Source organism: Panthera pardus, unplaced genomic scaffold (genome assembly GCF_024362965.1).
Source record: "Panthera pardus isolate Hobbes unplaced genomic scaffold, ASM2436296v1 HiC_scaffold_8, whole genome shotgun sequence".
Taxonomy (NCBI): Eukaryota; Metazoa; Chordata; class Mammalia; order Carnivora; family Felidae; genus Panthera; species Panthera pardus.
In genome coordinates, this window is record NW_026527013.1 from 118,940,553 (window position 1) to 118,964,654 (window position 24,102).

Genomic DNA, 24,102 nt, shown 5'->3' on the forward strand with positions numbered 1-24,102 from the left:
TCTTCATAAGGTCCCAGTAATTCATTTTTGCTTTTAATTCCCTTGCCTTTGGGGATGTGTCGAGTAAGAGATTGCTACGGCTGAGGTCAGAGTGGTCTTTTCCTGCTTTCTCCTCTAGGGTTTTGATGGTTTCCTGTCTCACATTCAGGTCCTTTATCCATTTTGAGTTTACTTTTGTTTTTTTTTTTTTTTAATGTTTATTTTATTTATTTTTGAGACAGAGAGAGACAGAACATGAATGGAGGAGGGTCAGAGAGAGAGGGAGACACAGAATCTGAAACAGGCTCCAGGCTCTGAGCTGTCAACACAGAGCCCGATGCGGGGCTCGAACTCCCAGACTGTGAGATCATGACCCGAGCCGAAGTCGGACGCTCAACCGACTGAGCCACCCAGGCGCCCCAAGTTTACTTTTGTGAATGGTGTGAGAAAGTGGTCTAGTTTCAACCTTCTGCATGTTGCTGTCCAGTTCTCCCAGCAATATTTGTTAAAGAGACTGTCTTTTTTCCATTGGATGTTCTTTCCTGCTTTGTCAAAGATTAGTTGGCCATACGTTTGTGGGTCTAGTTCTGGGGTTTCTATTCTATTCCATTGGTCTATGTGTCTGTTTTTGTGCCAGCAAAGGGAATCTTTAATATAAACTCTGAGGAAAATCACCATTCCGAAAGATGAAAATGATTTATTTTGCCTGGCTTTCAAAACTCGTAATATTTCTATAACATGTCTATTGGAACTTAGTTTTTCCAATTTTCAAACCATGTTGTCCCACGTATTTGTCAAATTTGTGCCCTTTTAATTATTCTTTCCAATAAGCCCTTTGTCTGCCTTCTCAGATCCTGTTCATCTTTCAAGGCCTAGTTCAGTTTAACAGAGTCTTGCTAATTCAAAATTAAGTATTTTGTATCGTGCCTTCTTTCTCCTTTACTACTCAAGGTCCATTTCTTACCATGCTTTGTTCTGTCTTCCCAGAGCACCTGGCAGAACCCAGCTCACATTCTATATGACCAAAAAGCATTTATCAAGAAACAGCATAACAAAAAAAAAAAAAAAAAAAAAAAAAAAAAAAGAAAGAAAGAAAGAAAGAAAGAAAGAAAGAAAGAAAGAAAGAAAGAAAAGAAAAGAAACAGCATGGTACGGGGGAAAATGGATGAACTTTGAGAGTTACAGATTTGAGTGCAAGTCTGGTTTGCCCTTTTCATGATCATGGGCAAGCTATTTAACTTTTCCGAAGCTACATTTCCCTGCATATTGGGGTGATACTGTATAGGATTGCTGTGACGAGTGGAGGCATCCGAAATATCTGGCAGAGTGGCTGACCAGCACTGTGTACTAAACAGATGGCGATTGTTTTTTGTTAACGATCTTCTCCCTGCCTGACTCCTGTGCCCAAGCTCTTATATTCTGACTTGGTCTTCTTACTTCCATGCCTTCATCAAAATGCTTTACCAGCGGTCTACCTCCTCCAAGAAAAGTATACTGCTCACGCAAGACTACACTGAGTTCTCTCATCTCTGAGTATCTTTTATACCTGTTTTATTGTCATATTTTAGAGTCACCCACATTTTCATAGATTCATTTATTTTCTTCCCTTTGTTATCATGAATCCTTCTAACAGAGGAACGGTGTCTTTTAGATATTTGCTCAATCTAAACACGGGACAGATGGTAGGTGATAGATTAGGAGAACCATCTAGAAACTACTTGAAATTATAATTGCTCCAGAAATATTATGAGATCCTAAGGGGTTTACTTTCCAATAATTCTTGGAACAGGTCTACAATCCCTTATTCACTGTTTTGAAGGTAAAATGTTCTCTTCACGTTTTGTGGCAAAACCTGTCTTGACCTGAACTCACCTGAATGCATCATAGCAGAGTGGCAAAGCTTGATCTGAAAAACCTGATCTGAATTGAAGACTGTGTGCTTTATCCTACCTTGTAGTGTGGTAGTCATAATTTTTCCTCAAAAAATGTTAACTTGATTATGATGTGCTGTTGCAGACCTTGTGCAATGTCATGGAACATAAAGCAAGTACATTTTTCGGAAGTCTAAAAAATTCTGAATTCTGAAACCCACCTGGCCCAAAGGCTTCATGTGTGGATCCATATCCCTTATGGCCCAAGTACACTGCTGTATCTACAATAGGCTAATTTTTAACAATTCAATTAAATACCGAAAGGATATATATTTAGCTTACTGGGAGAAACATGGTCTAAAAATTCAAGGGGCCATTATTAACTGGATTAAAGCAAGTTACAGTTCCTAAGCAAATACCTTCATGGGGAAAATAAGGTCTAAAAATTCAAGAAATTATCAAAAATAACAAAATAAAGTAAAAAGACTTGCATAAAAATGCTTTCCAATTATGGCTTTTCTTAAGCACATTGTTTTTCTGATTTCATTAACTGAAAATTGGTGACAATTAGAAATTATATATAAACAAGTAATGTGGTTAAAAAAGAGTGACACCTCTGAAAAATTGTGCTTATAAAATTTACTACTATCTTTACATTTCTTTAAAAAGATTTTTTTATTAAAAAAATTTTTTTAATGTTTATCATTGTGAGGCAGAGCATGAGAGCATGAGAGGGGCAGAGAGAGGGGGAGACACAGAATCTGAAGCAGGCTCTAGAATCCAGCTGTCAGCACAGAGCCTGACGTGGAGCTTGAACTCACCAACCGAGAGATCATGACCTGAGCCGAAGTCAGATGCTTAACTGACTGAGCCACCCAGGCGCCCCCAAAAAATTTTCTTTAGTGTTTATTTATTTTTTAGTGAGGAAGAGAGACAGAGTTTGAGTGGGCGAGGGGCAGAGAGAGACGGAGGCAGGGAATCAGAAGCAGGCTCCAGGCTCCCAGCTGTCAGCACAGAGGCCGATGTGGGCTTGAACCCACCAACCTTGAGATCATGACCTGATCCTAAGTAGGAAGCTCAACAGACTGAGCCACCCAGGCGCCCCTACTATATTTTCATTTTTTAAGGGATGCAGTTATTTCCACTACTAGAAGACTGCTAATAGTAACACTAGTGATCAGTGATATTATCCCACCAATATCATCATCTGTAAAATAAGGAGGTTGGTACTAAATGACCTATAAAGTTCTTCTGAAATTCTACCATCAAGTATGATATACAACAGAACCAAGTTCAAAGGTTTTTATAGGAAGCAATTGAGCAAACATTAAGAACCTGTATTATTGAAGGTATTGTAATATTTTTTTAATTTTTAATGTTTATTTTTGAGAGACAGACAGAGTGCAAGTGGAGGAGGGGTAGAGAGAGAGGGAGACACAGAATCCAAAGCAGGCTCCAGGCTCTGAGCTGTTGGCACAGAGCAGGAGGCCGGGCCTTGAGATCATGACCTGAGCCCAAGTCAGACACTCAACCGACTGAGCCACCCAGGTGCCCCTGAAGGTATTGTAATCTTAAGCATGTGGAAGAAAAAAATGAAAGACTATGACAAGATTCTGTATGTTCTGTATTTAGAGCATTTAATGTGAGGTAATTATCCTTTCTTTACTGGAGATATTGATGATTTTAAAAGGTTTTTTTTTTAATTTTTTTTTTTAACGTTTATTTATTTTTGAGACAGAGAGAGACAGAGCATGAACAGGGGAAGGGGCAGAGAGAGAGGGAGACACAGAATCTGAAACAGGCTCCAGGCTCTGAGCTGTCAGCACAGAGCCTGACGCGGGGCTCGAACTCACAGACCGTGAGATCATGACCTGAGCCGAAGTCAGACGCTTAACCGACCGAGCCACCCAGGCGCCCCTTAAAAGGGTTTTATAGCAAGAGGAATATGATGAAATAGAACAGAAACACTTGCTTCCGTGGAGTTTGGATTCAAACTGAATGCCTGCTATAGGAAGGTAAGAGACATCACAGTCAAAAGTGATTTTAGAAAATATAATTGAACAGAAAACACAGGACAAAATTTACACACACACACACACAAAATAACAGATAATAAAAGCAAAATAACACAGATAATAAAAGCAGGTAACCACTCATAGAAGTGCGGGCAGAAAGAGACTACTGATGGGACAAAAGGAAATCCTAGAGCATTGGAACTGTATCGCGTCTAGAACCGAGGTCTTCCAATGAACAAAATGTCAGTCAAGCAAGCACAGGACTGGACCAGGAGTTGGGCTAGAGCTCTCGAGTTAGGGGTTGCAGTCCTAGCGCTGTGGTCCGCTCCTTCACTTCTCTCGTTTCCCTACTTTGTCATCTATAAAATAAACGGATTCATTTAGACAGGATTTTTAAGCGCCGGGCAATGCCATGGTAATAGTCCATGTAACTTTGGACTACCCTTTCAACCTAACTGGTAAGTTACCTAACTTTCCGGTCAAAGTAATAATTAAATGAAAAACGCAAATCCAAACGGACCCTGTTTGACTAGGTCTGCGAGCGATTCCTGGGAGGCCGAAGAAAGAGGAGGAGTAGCCGAGCCGGGGTAAAAGGCCGGTCTGGAGTTTGGATCCGCCCGCAGAGCTGGTGAAAGGTCACGTTTGCAGAGACTTCATTTCAGCTGAATGGCCCGGCCCACCAAGCGCGGCGGTGGCGGAAGGGGCGGGCCCACAGCCGGAAGTGACGTGCCGCCGGCTTTTTTGGCACTGAGGGGAGGTGTAGCCGGTCGGGGGAGAGAGGTAGTGGTGGCGGAAGAGGTTCGGCGGCTGATGGCGGCACCGGCTCGGAAGCCTCTCTAACGCTCCCTCTGTCTTGGGGCTCTTCGCAGGGTAAGTGCCTTCCCCGACCGGCTCCAGCGACTTGTGCGGGGCCCCAGCTGGAGCTCTTTGGGGACTCGCGGTACGCTCCTCAGCTCTTAAAGAGTCTAGGGGCCTGGCCAGTCTCGGGAATGATCGCCGTGGTGACGATGCAGCCAAATGACGATGCTTTCCTTCCCCAGGACAAACTTTTCCTTCTGGACTACGGTTGTAACGGGGGTGTGGGCAACTTCGGTTAGCATTGGGGCTGGGAAAAACGACGGGTGGCCGCCCCACACGGCGGGGAGGCCCCGGGATAGGCCTTCGCGATTTGGGGGGAGCCCTGGGGGACGTGGGCACTGTGGCGGGGGCGAGTGACACGGGGGGCCCCCGAAGAAGAACCTGTCTTGCCCGAGGCCCATTCTAGGGTGTGCTCTGAGGGCAGTATGTGTGCTGCCGGCGTAGGCGAGCATGGGAAAACAGGTCGAGTCCGAGGCTCGGGTTTGCTCGGGTGGGGTGAAACCCAGGTGTTTTGGTTTGTGTCGCCGTTGGAGAAGGAGGCGGAGACTCACTGCGCCGCCTCCGTTTGCGGGCGGGGGGCGGAGTTAGCTGTTGGGGCCGGATCGCAGCCTTCACCTGGGCTACAGGTCTGGTAAACGTTTCTTTCGTCTGTTTATGGGTGGCTCCTACGCTTAACGTTCCGAGGGATCTCAAAAAAAGAAAAAAAAAAAGTCTTAAGAGAGCCACACGTCTTCTTTTGCTTAGGCAACTTTTCTTGATTTCACAACTCTCCCTTTCCTCCACCCAACACCCTGCAGGCTCGCAAGTTGTGGTCTGGTCCCGACCGGTCTCCTCGCCTGGGGCAATCTTTGTTTGAATTGGGTGTGGTGGGTGTGTGTGTGTGTGTGTGTGTGTGTGTGTGTGTGTGTGTGTGTGTCTGTTGATACATTTAGTTCCCTTTTTAATAATAGGTTTATTTGAAAACACGGTGGCATTTGACTTTCTGTATAATAGGTTTTAAGGCTTCAAACGTTGCTTAGCACAAGGATTTACAAGGATTTAGACGGGAAATCTTACTCAAGTCTGCATTATACTCATTGTAAAAGTTCTACAAACAGCGCGAACTGTGGCACTAATTACGATTTTCGTGCTCCGTTCCAAATCATTTAAAGAGATGAATTCAATAACATGTTAATCTAAAAGTGGGACGATTGCCCCTCAAAGTCCCATACAGGTAGAGAGAAGGGCCTGAGGCCAGGCCTTTGTTTTGTTCTTAAACTTGGTTTCTCGAAGTATTGATTACGTTAGAAATGACTTATTAGGTCTCTTCAATTTATTTTTTGCAACTTCAAACAACATCCTGTTGTTTTTTCTTGTAGTCACATTGAGTTGTATACCTGTTTACAGTTAATGCTGTAGCCATTTTAATGTTAAATATGAAACATTCTAACGATGCTCATGTACTTTGGGGGAATACATATGTGAGGTTTATTGGATTTTAGTTTTTTGGATTTTGGATATTACTAAGTAAAATTTTGGCTGTATGCTCTTCTGGCTTTTAAAGTTTATTTTGGCTCAAATCCTTACAGAAAGATGAAAATTCTCTTTATATGGGCCAAGATCATAGCTTTTTATTTTCTCTCTCTCTCTCTCTCTCTCTCTTTTTTAAGTAAAGTTTATTTTGAGGGGCGCCTGGGTGGCTCAGTCGGTTAGGCATCAGACTTCAGCTCAGGTCATGATCTCACAGTTCGTGGGTTCCAGCCCCTCATTGGCCTTTCTGCTCTCACTGCAGAACCAGCTTCTCCCACCCACCCCCCTCAAAAATAAAAATAAAATCTTTAAGTAAGTTTATTTTCAGAGAGCGTGAGCAGGGGGAGGGGCGCAGGAGCGAGAGAACACCACACAGAGCGGTGCTGACAGTGCAGAGCTAGTCGAGGGACTGGAACTCACCAATCTTGAGATCAGGACCTGAGCGACATCAAGAGTTGGACGCTTAACTGACTGAGCCACTCAGGTGCCCCAAGATAGAGTTTTTTAGAAGCCACCTTTAAAAACAATCTACGGAGTAAATAAAAGTGGTATGAGTGACACCTGGGCAGAGTGTAGTGGTACTCAGCTGTAAAGAATTCTAGAGATAGGGATGCTGGTTGTAAGAGTGCAAATTAACAGATTGTTGGCTTTGCTTCTGCCTTCCAAAAAGATTTCAGATAACATTTTTCTGCTCTATAAACCAGCTGATAATCTTTGAGCTAAAGTATGAGTAATTGGAAACTATTAGAATGTTAAACAGCTTTTCCTTCAGATATTTGTGTGTCCTATGGGACTGAAGTTTGGAGATAATTTTAAAAGTTCATATATTTTTAACTGAAGATTTTAAAGACTTTTTTTTTTTTTGCTGAGTTTGTCATTCACTATATATAAGGTGTTCTATTGCAGGTCATACATGGAGCTTTTATTACTGATCTTTACTTACAAACATACGCAAAAGGAGAACAAACAGTGGAAGGAACGACCATTTTGCTAATCTTGTTTTATCTCCTCCAAAACATTTTTCCCCCTGGAGTTTTAAAAGCAAATAAATCCTGGACATCAGGATATTTCACTTATAATTAGTTTAGTGTCTTTAACTTGATAAGGACTTTGGGGAAAAAAAAAAAAAACCCACAATTACCACAATCCTATCACACAGAACAAAATTCAGAGTATATTTTCTAGTTCGCTTGGCTGAGGCTTACATTTTGGACTAGTCCAGCAAAATAAAATAAGTAGCAGAAGCCACTGGAAAAATACTACCACAAAAGACAGATTTGTTTTGGGCTTGAAAAAGTTCCAGCAGGAAGAAATACAACATTGAAGTGCTTCCACCTCTTCCCTACCCCCCCCCCCCAATTTATTTTAGCTACTTAACTGAGTGCCCACTGCACGTTATTTGTCTTTTCCTTAGATATTGATGAATCCCCAGAATAACACAATTGGATTTTAGACCAAAGACTTAATAGTATAAAGTTTACAGCATAATTCATACAAAGCGACTCTAGAGATGTTCGGGAATATAGTAGGAAACATGGAAGAGGTCACTGCAGGCAGCAAGTGTATGCATTTCAGACTTGGTTTCCCAGCTGAATGTGTTTGGTTCTTTAATTCTTGAGTCGAAAATTTTTGCTTAGCCTTCGTTTGCATCTTAGCGTACTCACGTTTCTGGAGATGTACTTTAGAGAATGGGAAGTAAAATTTGGTCTAGTCCCGCTGCTTCCATTTCTCTTTGGGGGGGGGGGGGGGCTATATTTCCTCTCCAGCTGAGGTGCAGTTTGTTCTTTTCCTCAGGATGTTAGTGAAGCTACACTTCCCAAGCATTACCACAAGGTGATGCAGTGACTTTGCACATTAACCTCTCCACTAGGCTTTGTGTCTCTGCCTGTTTGTGTGTGTGTGAGCGGGTGTGCATGGATATTGTATAAATCTGCCTGTGAATCATCTTGATACATTGACATTCTCAGTGAATTTCAGCATTTTTTAAAGCTTGCCCATCTTTTCATTTCTTTATCTGAGTAAGGAGTGAAACAGGACTTCTATGGGAAATTTTTATTTTACTATTGGAAATGGATTCATTCATGTGGTAATTACATTCAGATTACATTTACCCCTGTTAAGTTTTTATGACTAGGAAATATATTGGAATTTAATTTTTAAAGTTTGAAAAACTAGTAATGAGAGTGGAATGACTTGTAAAACATTTCTGTAGTTATAATTGCATTGAAATTTTTAAAAAGGGAGGAAGGAGTGTTGGAGAGAGATTAAGGTTATTAGGATCACAAATTATCTTAAGATTTATAATCATGAATATATTTAAAGTCTGATTTAGGGTTTTCTGTTAAAAACTTGAATTTTGGGGGGAAGGTTTAAAAATGCAGCTTTATGTTAATATGTTTATTTAAAACAGTGAAAACAATGCATTTATCTATACTAGTAAAATATCAATTAAAAGTTGTCTTCACACAGATTCCTCTTGAGTAAAGACTGTTGTGTGTACTTTTTGAGTCCTTTTTGATCAATTTATAAGCATATAAACAAACATACATAAATACATAGATCTGTACCTTCTTGCTATTTTTCATCTTTTCAGTGAAGTAAAAGTGTAAGATTGATTATGGATTTTTAAGACACTGTTGTAGTTGAGGTTAAACAAAAGTTTAAACTTCACTGCCTTGTTTTATAACATAATCACAGCTTTGTTAATTTAGTCTACTTTAGGAAACATGATAAATTTTAAGAAAAAGTTTCATTCTTAAACTGCTTTTAATTAAAAACATGGCAACTCATTCTAATCTAGCCTTATTTTCTCCTTAATAAATACCCTCCTCAGAGAAACCGAAGTATTCATTTTCTTTGTAGAAAAATATTACTGATTCACTTGTCTCAGTTTTGGTAGTTGAGTCTGCTAGAGGTTGGTTTCATTGATTTAGCTATAGCTTCTCTTACTGATATAACCAGTACTGAACAATATTTCAAAACTGGAATTGATGGGTTATTTTTTCCTTCTTTATGAAGCCATTGACTTGAAAAGAGATTATCATTAGTGACTTTATTAGCACCATGACATCCCCCTGAGCCCAAATTAGGTCAGACAATTCAAAGCAGCAAAGTAAATAACACTTCATTTATTTTATGCAGAGTTCCCAATATTTGTAAGTAAGTGCTACCTTTTTTCATTTTACTGAAGGCTTTGGCATACCAGCTGGGGAATACTAGTTAAGTCCTTCTGTGAAATAGGGCTGCTGGTCATAAAGCCTTTTTGTTAGTGCAGAGATCTTACCTAGAAGGATTGCTACTGAATGCGCTCTCCTTACCTTGGAATCCTGGCAGAGCTCACACCTAGCTAACAGTCAACCAGACTGGTATTCTAGCAGTGGCCTCTAGGTTCACCATTGACATTCTCTTTATGAGATGTCCAGTATATTGTTTCAGTAAAGCAGTACTTGAATAGAAGTTGAGCAGACACAAGAAGAAAAGTGGATATTTTCTGAAGTGTTATTATTTTGAAACTTCAAAAATTTGCTAGTATTTCAAATAGGTCAGCAAAAGAAACATATTGTAAAAGCATGTTGTCTGAGATCTTCTTAGCAATAAAGACTTTTTTAACCTTTATTTTTGAGAGACAGAGACAGAGCATGAGCATGGGAGGGACAGAGAGAGCGGGAGACATAGAATCCAAAGCAGGCTCCAGGCTCTGAGCTGTCAGCACAGAGCCCAACATGGGGCTCGAACTCACAAACCATGACTTGAGCTCAACTCAGATGCTTACCGACTGAGCCACCCAGGTGCCCCAAGACTTTTTTAATAGTTAAAATGAGTATAGACTAACGCTGTGTTTGCCCTATAGAGACTTTATTGATTTGTGAAGTAAATGAGATTAATTTGGTTGGCAAAAATCTTGCCTCTTTTTTCCCCCATCACGGAGATTTCTGTTGTGATGACTAAGAAGCAAGTACCATAGGGATGTTGTCATAGTTTATGTGTACTGTAGAATCAATAATAATTGTACTGAGTCTGTGACACACGTATAGATGGCTTTTATGAGTAAATTCTCAGTTGTATCCTTTTTCTCAAAAAGTAGAGTACAAAATATGGAAAATATTTGTGTCTTGCAGATTTTTATAGTTCATTTTCACCATCTCTCTTGTGCTTGGTGTTCACTAAGCCAGTGAACATTCACTGAATCTGTAATAGATTTTCAACAGCTATGTATTTCATTGGCACTATACGTTAAAAAAAACACAACAACTTAGTTTTTGAGAGAGAGGGCGCAGTTGAGCAAGGGGCAGAGAGAGAGAATCCTATGAGGAGCTGAGAGAGAGGGAGGAAGGGGTGGGACTGAGAGAAAGTGGGGCTAGTGTTTTACTCAAAGTGGAGCTCGAGCTCACCCAATGTGGAACTTGAACTCCTGAACTGTGAGATCATGATCTGAGCTGAAGCCAGATACTTGACGACTGAGCCACCTGGGTGCCCATAAAAAAGAACTTATTTTTAAATCAGTAAATCTATGGAAGGAGCACATGAACACTGGAAGCCAAGGTAGGATTATTAAACCCAGAATGAAAGGGTATAAAATCAGTATAGGCTGAAAGGAACAGATAAGCTGAGTTGTGTCAAGTAGACCAGCTGAGATTTTATGTGATTTGAGATATCTGAACAAGCGTGTACCAGAAGTCCTGAATGAAGACAGGCTGGGTCTGGGCATTTGTGGAAATGAGTGAGAGGTGGTAATGAATACTTAAGATTACTTGGGGAGGGGTGCCTTGGTGGCTTAGTTGGTACAGCATGAGACTCTTGATCTCTGGGTTTGTGAGTTCAAGCCTCTTGTTGTAGAGGTTATTTAAAAAATCTTAAAACGTCTCCCCAAGTAATCTTTATTTTTTAAAGAAAAAAAAATGCATGCACACACCCATACTTCCCCAGATCCTGCCTTCAGAAAGTCATTGTCATCTTTTCATTTTTTTTTTGAGTTCTTTATTATTATTTTTTATAATGTTATTTGAGAGAGCGTGTATGGGTGGGGGCAGAGAGAGGGGGACAGAGTATCCAAAGCAGACTGTGCTAACAGCAGGGAGCCTGATGTTGGGCTCCCAGCTCATGAACTGTGAGATCATGACCTGAGCTGAAGTCGGCTGCTTAGCTGACTGAGCCACCAGACACCCCTAAAGATTTTATTTTTAAGTAACTTCTGTAACCATTGTGGGTCTCTAACTCACAACCTTGAGATCAGGAGTCACGTGCTCTACGTACCGACTGAGCCAGCCAGATGCCACCCAACCCCCCTTTTTGGAGACCCCCTAATGATTTTAATATGTAGCTCAGGTTGAGAATGCTGGTCTAAGGGATCACGAACATGGGTCAGGAATGCAGACACAGAGAGGTTAACATCAATTAATAGGAGCCTAAGACCTAGAGGAGGATGGGTCAGATTGAGGAAGAAAATTACTAAATTCCAGGGTTCAGCATAGAAACACTTCTGGTTCATTTGCTTTTGCTTGCAAACGAAACAATGGGCTAGGCTTTCCAAGAGAGTTGAGAGTTTTTGATTTTGGTTTTGTTTTTTTAATCCTTATGTAACTTTCTGAGTCATCTTATAACTTGTTATTTCCTGGTTGTGTTTTTATATTTAAGCACATTTAAAAAAATTTAACCACATTTTTAAAGACGAGTTCTAAGTATATATCTTGTCAATAATTATGGCATGCAAATTCTCATGTAATTTGCATTCAATGTTAAGCATTTTCTGAAGGTGTAAGGTTTTTTTTTTTGTTTTTTTTTAGTTGGTTTCATTCAACTTACATGATTTACTTGTTACAGATTCACAATGACATCCTTTCAAGAAGTCCCCTTGCAGACTTCCAACTTTGCCCATGTCATCTTTCAAAATGTGGCCAAGAGTTATCTTCCTAATGCACACCTGGAATGTCATTACACCTTAACTCCATATATCCATCCACATCCAAAAGATTGGGTTGGTATATTCAAGGTAAGAACTTTCTGTGTATTTCTTCCACTTAGGTATTCTGTTTTCTTTTTAAGCAGGCTGATACGTAGCTTATATAAGCCTCGTCTTAACTCTGCATTGAGGGCCTTTCTTACAATTGTAAACTTAAACGTTTTGTAAACATGAAATATTTAACAGTACAGAGTAGTATACAACAAATACTGGGAACTTGAATTTGCCAGACTCACCTCTCTTTGATCAAAAGGTTCAGTGTCACTCCAGGTCTTGTGAAAACTTTTCAGAATCCTTTTTTTTTTTTCTTCTGTTTTCTCCATTCCTTACCTGAAAAAAGATCTTTTCCTTTGAGTTGTTATATCATTTACTGTCTCTTCCAGTCATTTGTAATTAGTGTTAATTATACAATTCTATAGCCATGTTACTCTACTATTCTACTTGCTTAAATATTGCTCATATTGTCTTATGCTTTTATAAGAGTTTTCTGTTTTACATGACTAAATAGTAAACTCTATGATGGCAGGTATCCTAGTCCTTAAATTTTGCCATTTTTTATAATATTTGTGAATTACATTGAGGTGATCATTATGGTGGTGCTTTACTGTGCTACAGATTTTCTGGCAATTTCAACTCTACAATGTAGTAGAGAACTAAAACAAGAGAATCTCTTTGGGGTGCCTGGCTGGCTTAGTTGGAAGAGCATGTGACTCTTGATCTTGGAGTCGAGTTCAAGCCCCACTTTGAATATAGAGATTACTTAAATAAAACTTTAAGTCATTTGAATATTCAAAATGTCATAAATGTCAACAGTAAAACTTCCTACTGGGTTCCTCTAGATTCTCCCTCAGAATAAATTTATTTTAGATCTGATTTTAATGGTTCTGAAATTTTGATTGGTGTGTATAAGTTAAGCAGCAAACTAGAAAAGAAGAGTTGCTGCTAGAATTAGGGACATTGAGGGTATCTAGAAGTGAAAAATGGCTGTACAGAGTGAGGAGGGCAGAAAAACTATTGAACAAGGGGCACCTGGGTAGCTCAGTTGGTTAAGCGACTTTGAGCCCTGCATCGGGCTCTGTGCTGACAGCTTGGAGCCTGCTAGTGATCCTGTGTCTCCCTTTCTCTCTACCCGTCTCCTGCTCATACTCTCCCCCTCCCTCTCCCTCCCTCTCCCTCTCCCTCCCTCTCCCCTCCCTCCCTCTCCTCCCTCTCTCCCTCCCTCTCCCTCCTCTCCCTCCCTCTCCCTCCCTCTCCCTCCTCTCTCCTCTCCCTCTCCCTCCCTCTCCCTCCCTCTCCCTCCCTCACCCTCCCTCACCCTCCCTCTCCCTCCCTCTCCCTCCCTCACCCTCCCTCTCCCCCCTCTCTCCCCCTCCCCCCTCTCTCCCCTCTCTCAAAAATAAACATTATTTTGTTGAATTTTTTTTTTTTTAAAGTTGGCATGCAATGACATTTCCTTTTATTATTTTATTAGAGAGCGTGTGCGTAGGGGAGAAGGAGAGAGAATCTTTTATTATTTTTTAAATAATTTATTAATTTTTAAAATTTACATCAAGTTAGCATACAGTGCAACAATGATTTCAGGAATAGATTCCTTAATGCCCCTTACCCACTTAGTCCATTCCCCCCCCCCCCCCCAACAACCCCTCCAGGAACCTTGTGTGTGTTCTCTATATTTAAGAATCTTTTATGTTTTGTCCCCCTCCCCTGTTTTTATATTATTTTTGCTTCCCTTCCCTTATGTTCATCTGTTTTGTATCTTAAAGTCTCATATGAGTGAAGTCATATGTTTGTCGTTCTCTGACTAATTCGCTTAGCATAACATCCTCTAGTTCCATCCATGTAGTTGCATATGGCAAGATTTCATTCTTTTTGATTGCCAAGTAATACTCCATTTGTGTGTAGAGACACACACACACACACACACACACACACACACACACACCCACACACCCACCCACCCACCCCACCTCTTCTTTTTTTTTTTTTTTTTTTTTTTTCAACGTTTTTTATTTATTTTTGGGACAGAGAGAGACAGAGCATGAACGGGGGAGGGGCAGAGAGAGAGGGAGACACAGAATCGGAAACAGGCTCCAGGCTCCGAGCCATCAGCCCAGAGCCTGACGCAGGCTCGAACTCACGAACCGTGAGATCGTGACCTGGCTGAAGTCGACGCTTAACCGACTGCGCCACCCAGGCGCCCCACCATCTCTTCTTTATCCATTCCTCCATCAATGGGCATTTGGGCTCTTTCCATACTTTGGCTATTGTCGATAGTGCTGCTATAAACATGGGGTGCATGTGCCCCTACAAAACAGCATCCCTGTATCCCTTGGATAAATGCCTAGCAGTGCAGTTGCTGGGTCATAAGGTAGTTCTGTTTTTAATGTTTTGAGCAGCCTCCATACTGTTTCCCAGAGTGGCTGTGCCAGCTTGCATTCCCTCCAGCAGTGCAAAAGAGATCCTCTTTCTCCACGTCCTCACTGACATCTGTCGTTGCCTCAGTTGTTAATGTTAGCCATTCTGACAGCTGTGAGGGTGGTATCTCATTGTGGTTTTGATTTGTATTTCCCTGATGTGAGTGATGTGGAGCATTTTTTCATGTGATGGTTGGCCATCTGGATGTCGTCTTTGGAGAAGCATCTGTTCATGTCTTTTGCCCATTTCTTCACTGGATTATTTGTTTTCTGGGTGTTGAGCTTGATAAGTTCTTTATAGATTTTGGATACTAACCCTTTATCTGATATGTCATTTGCAAATATCTTCTCCCATTCTGTCACTTGCCTTTTAGTTTTGCCGATTGTTTCCTTTGCTGTGCAGAAGCTTTTTATTTTGATGAGGTCCCAGTAGTTCATTTTTGCTTTTCTTTCCCTTGCCTCCGGAGACGTGTTGAGTAAGAAGTTGCTGCAGCCAAGGTTAAAGAGGTTTTTGCCTGCTTTCTCCTCAAGGATTTTGATGGCTTCCTGTCTTACATTGAGAACTTTCATCCATTTTGAGTTTATTTTTGTGTATGGTGTAAGAAAGGGGTCCAGGTTCATTCTTCTGCATGTCGCTGTCCAGTTTTCCCAGCAGCACTTGCTGAAGAGACTGTCTTTATTCCATTGAATATTCTTTCCTGCTTTGTCAAAGATTAGTTGGCTAGAGGGAGAGAGAATCTTAAGCAGGCTCCCCATTTGGTGTGGAGCCCGCAGGGCTTGATCAGTGACCTTGGGATGATGACCTGAGCCGAAATCAAGCATTGGATGTTCAGCTGACTGAGCCACCCAGTTGCCCTTTCAGTTTCATTTTGAATCCCTCCTTCCTTGATTTTGCCTGATAGAGGAGTCATTTACTATTTTTTTGTTTTGTTTCTTAAGTCAAATTCCAAAATGGAGACACACTCATTGTAAGCATTTTATGAAATCAGTACCTGTTTTGATTTTATGTGAGCTAAGAGTATCAAGTTAAACTGAGTGAGAATTGGTGTTTTGTGCAAGAATGGGTCAGGGAAGAATACAGTAGGGAAATAAGATTAAAGGAAGGGAGGGGCGCCTGGGTGGCTCAGTTGGTTGGGCCTCCACCTTGGGCTCAGGTCTTGATCTTGCAGTCTTCTAGTTCAAGCCCCGCCCTGCGTCGGGCTCTGTGCTCACAGCTCAGAGCCTGGAGCCTGCTTCAGATTCTGTGTCCCTGCTCTCTCTCTCTGCCCCTCTCCCACTTGTGCTCTGTCTCACTATGTCTCTCAAAAATAAATGTTAAAAAAAAATTAAAAAAAAATTTTAATGTTTTATTTATTTTTAAGACAGCATGAGTGGGGATGGGGCAGAGAGAGGGGGAGACACAGAATCCAAAGCAGGCTCCAGGCTCTGAGCTGTCAGCACAGAGCTCAACGCGGGGCTCGAACTCACCAACCGTGAGATCATGACCTGAGCCGAAGTCGGATGTTCAACTGACTGAGCCACCCGGGCACCCCTAAAAAAATTTTTTTAAAGGAAGGGAGGGGCATTTCTGACAGGAAAGTGGTATAAGCAAAGGCATTAAGTTGAGAATGTTATGAGTACGGGTTAGTTTGACTGGAACATATGTTTCATTTAGGGAAGTGGAGAGAGATAAGTGTGGAATTAAGCTTTAGTCTGTTAATGGAGGACCTTCAGTGTTAGTCTAAACTGTTTGTAGGTTTGTTATGGGTAGTGGTATGTCTTTGTATATGTAGGTATTTAGGCTGGTGTATGATAAATTGTATTTCAAGAAGATGAATCTTTCCCTTTTTTCCTTCAGACTGCTTATTCTGATTTTTAATTTTAAAAATTTTTAGTTAATGGCCTGTTGCCTAAGCCACAAGCTTATGACTTTCCCTTCATATTTAGTCAAACACCAGTTCCATCCATTTTACTGCCTATTTATTTCTTTATTTGTAATATCACTGCCGTAGACTTATGCCTCCTTATCTCTTTACAGGACTATTGCAATAGGTTACTTGTTTTCTCTGCTTTCATTCTTGCCCCCCCCCCCCAATCTATTCTTCAAACTACTCTATAAAAACTATAATATAAAATGAAAATCTGAGCATATCTTCCTTTGGTTTTAAACTCTTAAGTGGTTCTTTATCATCTATGGAATAATGCCAACATTAAATAACTTTACCACTGTGCCTTATAAGGCTTCTTTATATGATTTGATTGAAAACTTTATTTATTTTTTTTGTCATTGCCTGCTTTATATTTTTTGCTTTGGTAATGCTAAACTATCTCTTGTGTACTCCAGGGACTATAACTTTTCTTCAAGAAATAAATATATAAGTGAATACAATTGTGTAGAATGCCCTTGGATTATAGAATTCCCTAGATAATACTTTAAAAGTCCATAGTAATTTCAGGCATACAGTAAAAATTTCAGAATCTATGGGAAGACTCAAGAAATCATGTTTAATAAAGTGGAATTGCCATGTTTATTGCATGTTTTAAACACTTTATGCATACTGCAAATTGCCCTCTAGGATGATTTTGATAGATATGATATTGACAGGCAAGCAGGGAGAAAGTGCCCAGATGGTAGCTCTAAGGGAGAAGGAATGAAAGGAAGGTGTGTGTGGTATGTTTTGAGAAAGTGTTAAGGAATTGTTAAGGAATTTGATTTGCCTGGGACAGGTAACAGTTTTAGAAGATAAATGGGGAGGACATCTGGTGGCTCAGTTAAGTGTCCAACTCTTGATTTTAGCTCAGGTCATGATCTCACAGTTTGAGATTGAATCCTGCTTCGGTCTCTGTACTGACAGCTTGGAGCCTGCTTGGGATTCTTTTTCTTTCCCTCTGCCCCTCTCCCCTGCTTGTGCTTGCGTGCATGCTCTCTCTCCAAAATAAATAAACATTAAAAAAAGATGAATGGTTGGTTTGGATTACGTTACGGATTTAATATCTGGCTGAGGAATAAAGTTTAGAGGTGAATTTTTATTTTGGAGGGTTGAGTGAGATTAATTGGAATTAGAAGAGAATGGAGGCAGGGAAAATGTTTAGACTATCCTAATTTCCTAGGTGGGATAATGAAGGCCTACGGTAGAAAAGGGAGTCAGTTGTAGGTAATAATCCCTAAGTAGAATCCATGGGGGTTTGTCAGCAATTAGTTGAATGAATTTGGAGTGGAACTCATTCATGGCTTCGGTATATTCAGTAAGGAGGAACAAGGTTATGTGTTAAATAAGAGTTGAGGGGACTTGAGTATGCAGAAGATTTGGTTCTGCTACTGTGGAAGAATGTCATAGGGAATTGGAGATTGCTGAGCATCAGTTTTAGGATTTTATCCAGAAAGGTTTAGCACCCAGAATTATGAGTGAAGAATTCCAAGGTGGTAATCATTGAGATTGCGATTTGGAGAGGTAAAGGTGGGGGGAGAATGGGAAGGGAATTCAAGAAGACAAAGGATACTAGGGTGGATTTAGGTGCTCTGTTGATATGATTAACTGATTATGAAGTTGGGTAGGGAAATGAATGAAGCTAGTCAAGGGATGTAGACTGGGTTGGAGATTTTTATTTTTTCCTTGTAGTTTCCCTCTCCTCTGTATGCTGTTTTTGATTATAACTAAAATAAACAAGTAACACTGGTTTATTTATACTTTGCAAAGATTTTTCATCAGAACATTATAGTTCCCATTTTACAGATAATGGAATGGAGGTCCAGAGAGAAGTGACTTACAGTTATTCATTAAACTTTGGAGCTGAATCTTGAACCTCATGTAAACTGGCATTCAAGAATTGTTTTCTGGGGGCGCCTGGGTGGCTCATTTGGTTAAGCAGCTGACTCTTGGTTTCAGCTCAGGTCATGATCTCACAGTTTCATGAGTTCGGCCTTGTATTGGGCTCTGGGCTGACAGTGTGGAGCCTGTTTGGGATTCGCCCTCACCCCCCTCCCACTCTCTTAAAATAATAAACTTAAAAAAAAAAATGTTCTCTGGCAGTTTGAGAGATCTGGTTATCTAAAATTAGCAACAGAGTTCCTAGTAAGTTCAACATGCATTTTATGAGTGATAGAGTTGAAGTAAAAATAGAGGAAAAGATTTAGAATTAGATCTCATGCTGTATTTTTATTGTAAATGCAACATTAATTGCAGTAAAATATATCACATTATGTTTGAGTTTTATTTTTGTTTTATTTATGTTTGTTTATTATTTGTTTTAATTTTTAAATTTATTTTCGAGCATGTGAGTAGGGGAGATGGGGGCAAGGGGGCGGGGAGAGAATCTTAAGCAGGCTCCATGCTCAGTGGGGGGCCCAGTATGGGGCTCGATCCATGACCCTGGAGTTGTGACCTGAGCCAGAATCAAGAGTTGGATGCTCAACCGACTGAGCTACCCAGGTGCCCCTAGTTGTTATGAATTTGATTTGGTTTTAGTTGTACAAATATATAAGCACAAGGAATTTACATTTAGATTTATGCTTAGTACAAATTAAATTACCTTATAATTAAAATAATTTTTAATAAACTAAAGGTCCATGAGATTTTTGGTTTTTTTTAAGACTTGAGAAGGAGACTTAACAGTTCTCATGTTTCAGATACTTTTCTAGGTGAGGAAATTGGGAGTGCAGTGATCGTCATGTTTCCAAAGTCTTTTTAGGCAGACCATGCTTCCCAGTAAGATACTGTTTTCACACATCACACCGCCAACCAGGTTAAAAAAAAAACACCTTAATTTCCTGGTGTGGACAGTGAAACTGAGCAGTGATTTTATGCATGAATATCTTGTTTCAAGCTTTTGTTTGTTTTTCCTTGTTTCTCCTTTCCTTCTCATATTTCCTTTTCATATTCTCTTCTTTTTGCTTTTTCTGCTTTTCTGCCTTGGTCTCCCTTGAACCTTGTCTCATTTTGTTTTTAAAAAGTATTCTCCTAAAAATAAAATAATTGTAAAATAATCATAATGTTAGAAAACTTGGAATAAAGTATTAAAAAAATTAAGATGATCAGCAGTCTTCTTGCCCAACTATATTCCTATCTAGTAACAGTGGCTAATACTATTAATGTTTAAGTATTTCCTTCCAATCTTTTTTTAATTAAAGGAAGACTTTCACTTTTTCTATTGCATATATTTTGAAAGTAGTTTGAATAATATTGCATGCCCTTTTTTATGCCCTGAATTTTTTCACTTAGGATTATAATCACTTCTTTACAAGATTTTTTGAAAGATTTTTTAAGATTTTAATCTATATCCAGCAGGGGGTTCAAACCCACTGTCCTGAGTAAAGAGTTGCATACTCCACCAACCACACCAGACAGGCACCCTGATAGTCCCTTTCTTTATCTTTTTCTTCTTGTTTTTTTTTAATTTTTAAAATGTTTTTATTTATTTTTGGGAGACAGAGTGTAAGTAGGAGAGGGGCAGAGAGAGAGGGAGACACTAGGTTCCGAGCCATCAGCACAGAGCCTGATGCGGGGCTCAAACTCACAAATCCTAATCATGACCTGAGCTGAACCAACTGAGCCACCCGGGTGCCCCTGTCACTTTCTTAATATAAGTAGCTTTGTAACGTTTTGTCTTATGGAGGGACGTTTATACTGGTTGATACTTCTATTTTACAGTCAGCATTACTTTCTCCTCATGTATATTTAGGCATTTTTGGAGTTCTTTTTCTTTTAAAAAGGGAGGATCTTTATTCTTATAAGTGATTTTGGGAAACTACAGAATATACAAAAGAAAGAAAATGCATGCCCTTATCCATTGTACCCCCACCTTCCCCAGAAATACCTGTTGTTAAGTTTGGTGTATATTTTTCTAGCTTTTAAACATCCATAGGCTCATTTTATACTATTTTGTAGATTATATATTTATCCATATATAACTAACATTTATTTTCAGTGCCTTTCTTACTCCCAGCTCTTAAGTCTGTCTTCCTTTACCTCTCCCCTAAAATCAGTCCCTCTGAGTCTGTTTCTCACTTTACAAGTGCTCTTTGTATGCTGTCCCTAATGTTTGTCTTTTGTTCTGTTAAGGTTTCTCCAGAATTTATTAATATCTTAGTTTTACTAGGTAATCTTGATGTCCTTCTGATTTTTACGTTCCGTCTCAGAATTTCCTTTATTGTCCGTGCTTCTCATCCAACATATTTTTCTGAAATGTTAATCCTATTTAAAGGGAAAACATGGGCACCTGGGTGACTCAGTCGGTTAAGTGCCCACTCTTGGTTTCGGCGCAAGTCATGATCTCACGGTTTCTTGAGTTCGAGCCCTGCATCCGGCTCGGTGCTGACAGTGCAGAGCTTGCTTGGGATTCTCTCCCTCTTTCTCTGCCCCTCCCCTGCTTGCTCTGTCTCTCTCTCAAAATAAATAAATCAGTTTAAAAAGAATAAAGGGAAAACATTTGTGGTTTTTTTTCCTTCCATGTTATCCTTGTTTCCTTTCCTTTTTATGCTTTTGTTTTGCTATTGCATTAGTAGAAGAATTGTGCCTAGTACTTTGGTAATTCCTCAAACTAAACTATGTGCAATAATGGTTGCTTTGGTTCCTTCCTTAGTATAGATATGCCCTCTTAACTTGATTCAAGTGCAGCTCTTAGAAGCAAAGTGTTTTGGCAGTCATGGGAACTTTGTTCCTTTGTTCTAAGTTGTTATTCTTGTCATTTTTCATTGTTTTAAAATTGCTGTTATCAATTCTAAATGTATTTTCTTTCCATTTGCCGCTAGTAGACTAAAAGGCAAATTCCCTTGCATTTTAAGGGATTGAAATCTGTAGTCTGAGTTCTGAAATCTGAATTCCAATCATGTTTTAACCACGTGACCAGGAAAATAAAAACAAGCTGTGACTTGGACACTTTGTTGTCTGGCTTTTTTAATTAGATATTTACTGTTCTTATGCACTTGTACATAATTTCCAGAGGTGTACTGTGTTTTTTCCATTATGACCTGCTCTGCTGTATTTTCACGTGAGTTTAGGTGCAAGCCATACCTATCCTAAAGGAGCCTGTACTTTGTATCTTTCCAGATAGAGAGACTTTTACATTTATTTATTTATTATTAAAAAAAATTTTTTTTTTTAACTTTTATTTATTTTTGAGAGACAGAACAAGCAGGGGCAGAGCAGAGAGAAAGGGAGACACAGCATCCGAAGCAGGCTCCAGGCTCTTGGCTGTCAGCACAGAACCCGACGCGGGGCTTGAACCCACAAACCACAAGATCATGACCTGAGCTGAGGTCAGTTGCTTAACCGACTGAGCCACCCAGGCGCCCCTACATTTATTTTTTTATGTATGCCTGACATGGCCCTTCCAGAGTGACCTAAGATCCATTGTTCAGTGTTTTACTCAAAAGGAGTTTAAAGCACAGTTTTATACTTTATACTCTGGGTTGCATCTTGACCGTCTCCTCAGTGGTCTCAGCAGGGGATACCTTTGACATCTCGTAGCACCGTCAACTACTTCTCTTGAGAAGAGTTGGCCTGACATAGAGGCAGTAAAGGAAAGCAAAATGTTAGATAGACTTTCTAAGTTACCAGTGTAGGCAACCAATAAGGAATAGCCTGAGCTATTGTGATTCACTTGGAGAAAACACAGCAAAGACCAAACCACTCAACATCTCTTTTGTTACATATATTTTTCTTATATGATAATGGATCTCATTTCTCCCATTTTGTTTTTCTTAGCTACAAACAGAGCTTTCGCTCTTTGCTGTTTCTCTTTTGTCAACTGCACTTCTTTTAAGAATTATGTAGTTACTGACTCAGTGTTGAAAGTGGTGGAATTTCAGAAGGTATGAAAGTATTACATATCTTGCCAGGAAAGGAGTGAGTAGTGTCCTGGTGGTTAAGAGTTTAAACTTTACGTTCAAATCCTAACTCTGCTATTTCCTAGCCTTTCACTAGTTTCTTAGTTTGTAAGATGATAATACTTACTACAAAACAAACATTCAGTAAGTCTCTGTTAACTGCTATTCCCAGTGCCACTTGAATCAGATACCTGTAATTGTGATGTTTGCAGTTTTGTGTGTCAGTCATTCAGAAGTTAAATGGCACACTCCGTTTTTCCTTCTCTTGACTACCTGGTCCAGGTAGAGCCTGTTCACTTAGGGAGATCTATCTATCTATCTATCTATCTATCTTTCTTTCTTTCTTTCTTTCTTTCTTTCTTTCCTTTCTTTCCTTCTTTCTTTTCTTCTTTCTTAACTTCTTTCTTTCCTTCTTTCCTTCCTTCTTTCCTTCCTTCTTTCCTTCCTTCTTTCCTTCCTTCTTTCCTTCCTTCTTTCCTTCCTTCTTTCCTTCCTTCTTTCCTTCCTTCTTTCCTTCCTTCTTTCTTTCCTTCTTCCCTTCTTTCCTTCTTCCAAGAAAGATGTGGCTCTAGATAAGTGTTTCTTTTAAGATCAGTAAATGGACAGAGACAAAGAATACAAGCTTTGATTTGTACCAGGTGTATCTGTTGGGGGAAGAACTTCAGATGGGCTCTTTTTTAGGAGATGGTGAAGCATTGGGTGATCTAAAGTGAGGGGAGAGAGCATCATAAAATCAAGATCACTGTCCCTAATAGGCTCTGTGTCCTTGGGTATTAATGAATGGTAACATTTAATGAATACCAGTGTGCTCAGCTCTGTGCTGATTGCTTTATGGGAATTATTTAATACACAGCCCTTTGAGATTGTTAACATCATCTCCATTTTAAAGAGGAGGGAACAGAATAACTTGTCTGAAGTCATATAGCTAGTAAGTGCTCTTTCTGGCAGTCTGACCTTAACTTCCTGTGGTCTTAGTCACTGTAATATACTGTGCTTGCAAAAACTACCGTTTATGGAGTGCTTAACGTGGGTCAGGCACTCAGTTGGGTGTTGCTTTTATGTTCATCATCTAATCTCATTCTTTCTAACAGTTCTGAGAGGAAAAAATAGCAGCCTTTAAGTGAAGTAGATCATCATGGATTACTCAAACTTCTCATCTATAGAGACGAATAGCATCTTTCAAATGTTTTCAAATGGTTTTCTTGACTGTGACATACAGAAAGAAAGAAATGTGATTTGACCTAGCAAAAAGTTGTACGCAAATACACCGGAGATAAATTTTCAGGAAGTGTAATTTAGCCTTCATGCACTCATACTTCTAATTCTGTATAATTAAAAAATAAATAGGGCTGTGAACCACTAAATTGATATTACCACTTCTTACTGGATTGTGACCTACAGTTTGAAAACATTCCTTGAGAGACTAAAGATTGCTAATATTCTTCTAGTTTCAGTGTTCTGTAATCTATAATCCTAGGTTTATCAGAATTATAGAACATATGTATAATCTAACCCTGTGGATGAGGCATAATTTCTTACATTACCTGCAAATAGATATCTAGTATAGGCATAGCTTGGTTGGGTTCCAGGTCACTACAGTGAAGTAAGTCATGATTTTCTTTGGTTTCCCAGTGCATATAAAGTTATGTTTACACTGTATTGTAGTCTGTTAAGTGCGTAATAGCATTATGTC

General features: G+C 39.8%; 1 protein-coding gene across 2 annotated transcripts in view; it reads left to right on the forward strand.

The window, feature by feature from the left end:
• Positions 1-4,600: 4,600 nt before the first annotated feature.
• TAX1BP1 (Tax1 binding protein 1) overlaps positions 4,601-24,102 on the forward strand; it is an 89,413-nt gene continuing 69,911 nt past the window's right edge. For both annotated transcript variants that reach the window (XM_019443678.2, XM_019443679.2), the window contains exons 1-2: positions 4,601-4,735; positions 12,053-12,221. In XM_019443678.2, the coding sequence (XP_019299223.2) occupies positions 12,060-12,221 (162 nt within the window). In that variant the 5' untranslated portion in view covers positions 4,601-4,735; positions 12,053-12,059. The remainder of the gene's footprint in view (positions 4,736-12,052; positions 12,222-24,102) is intronic.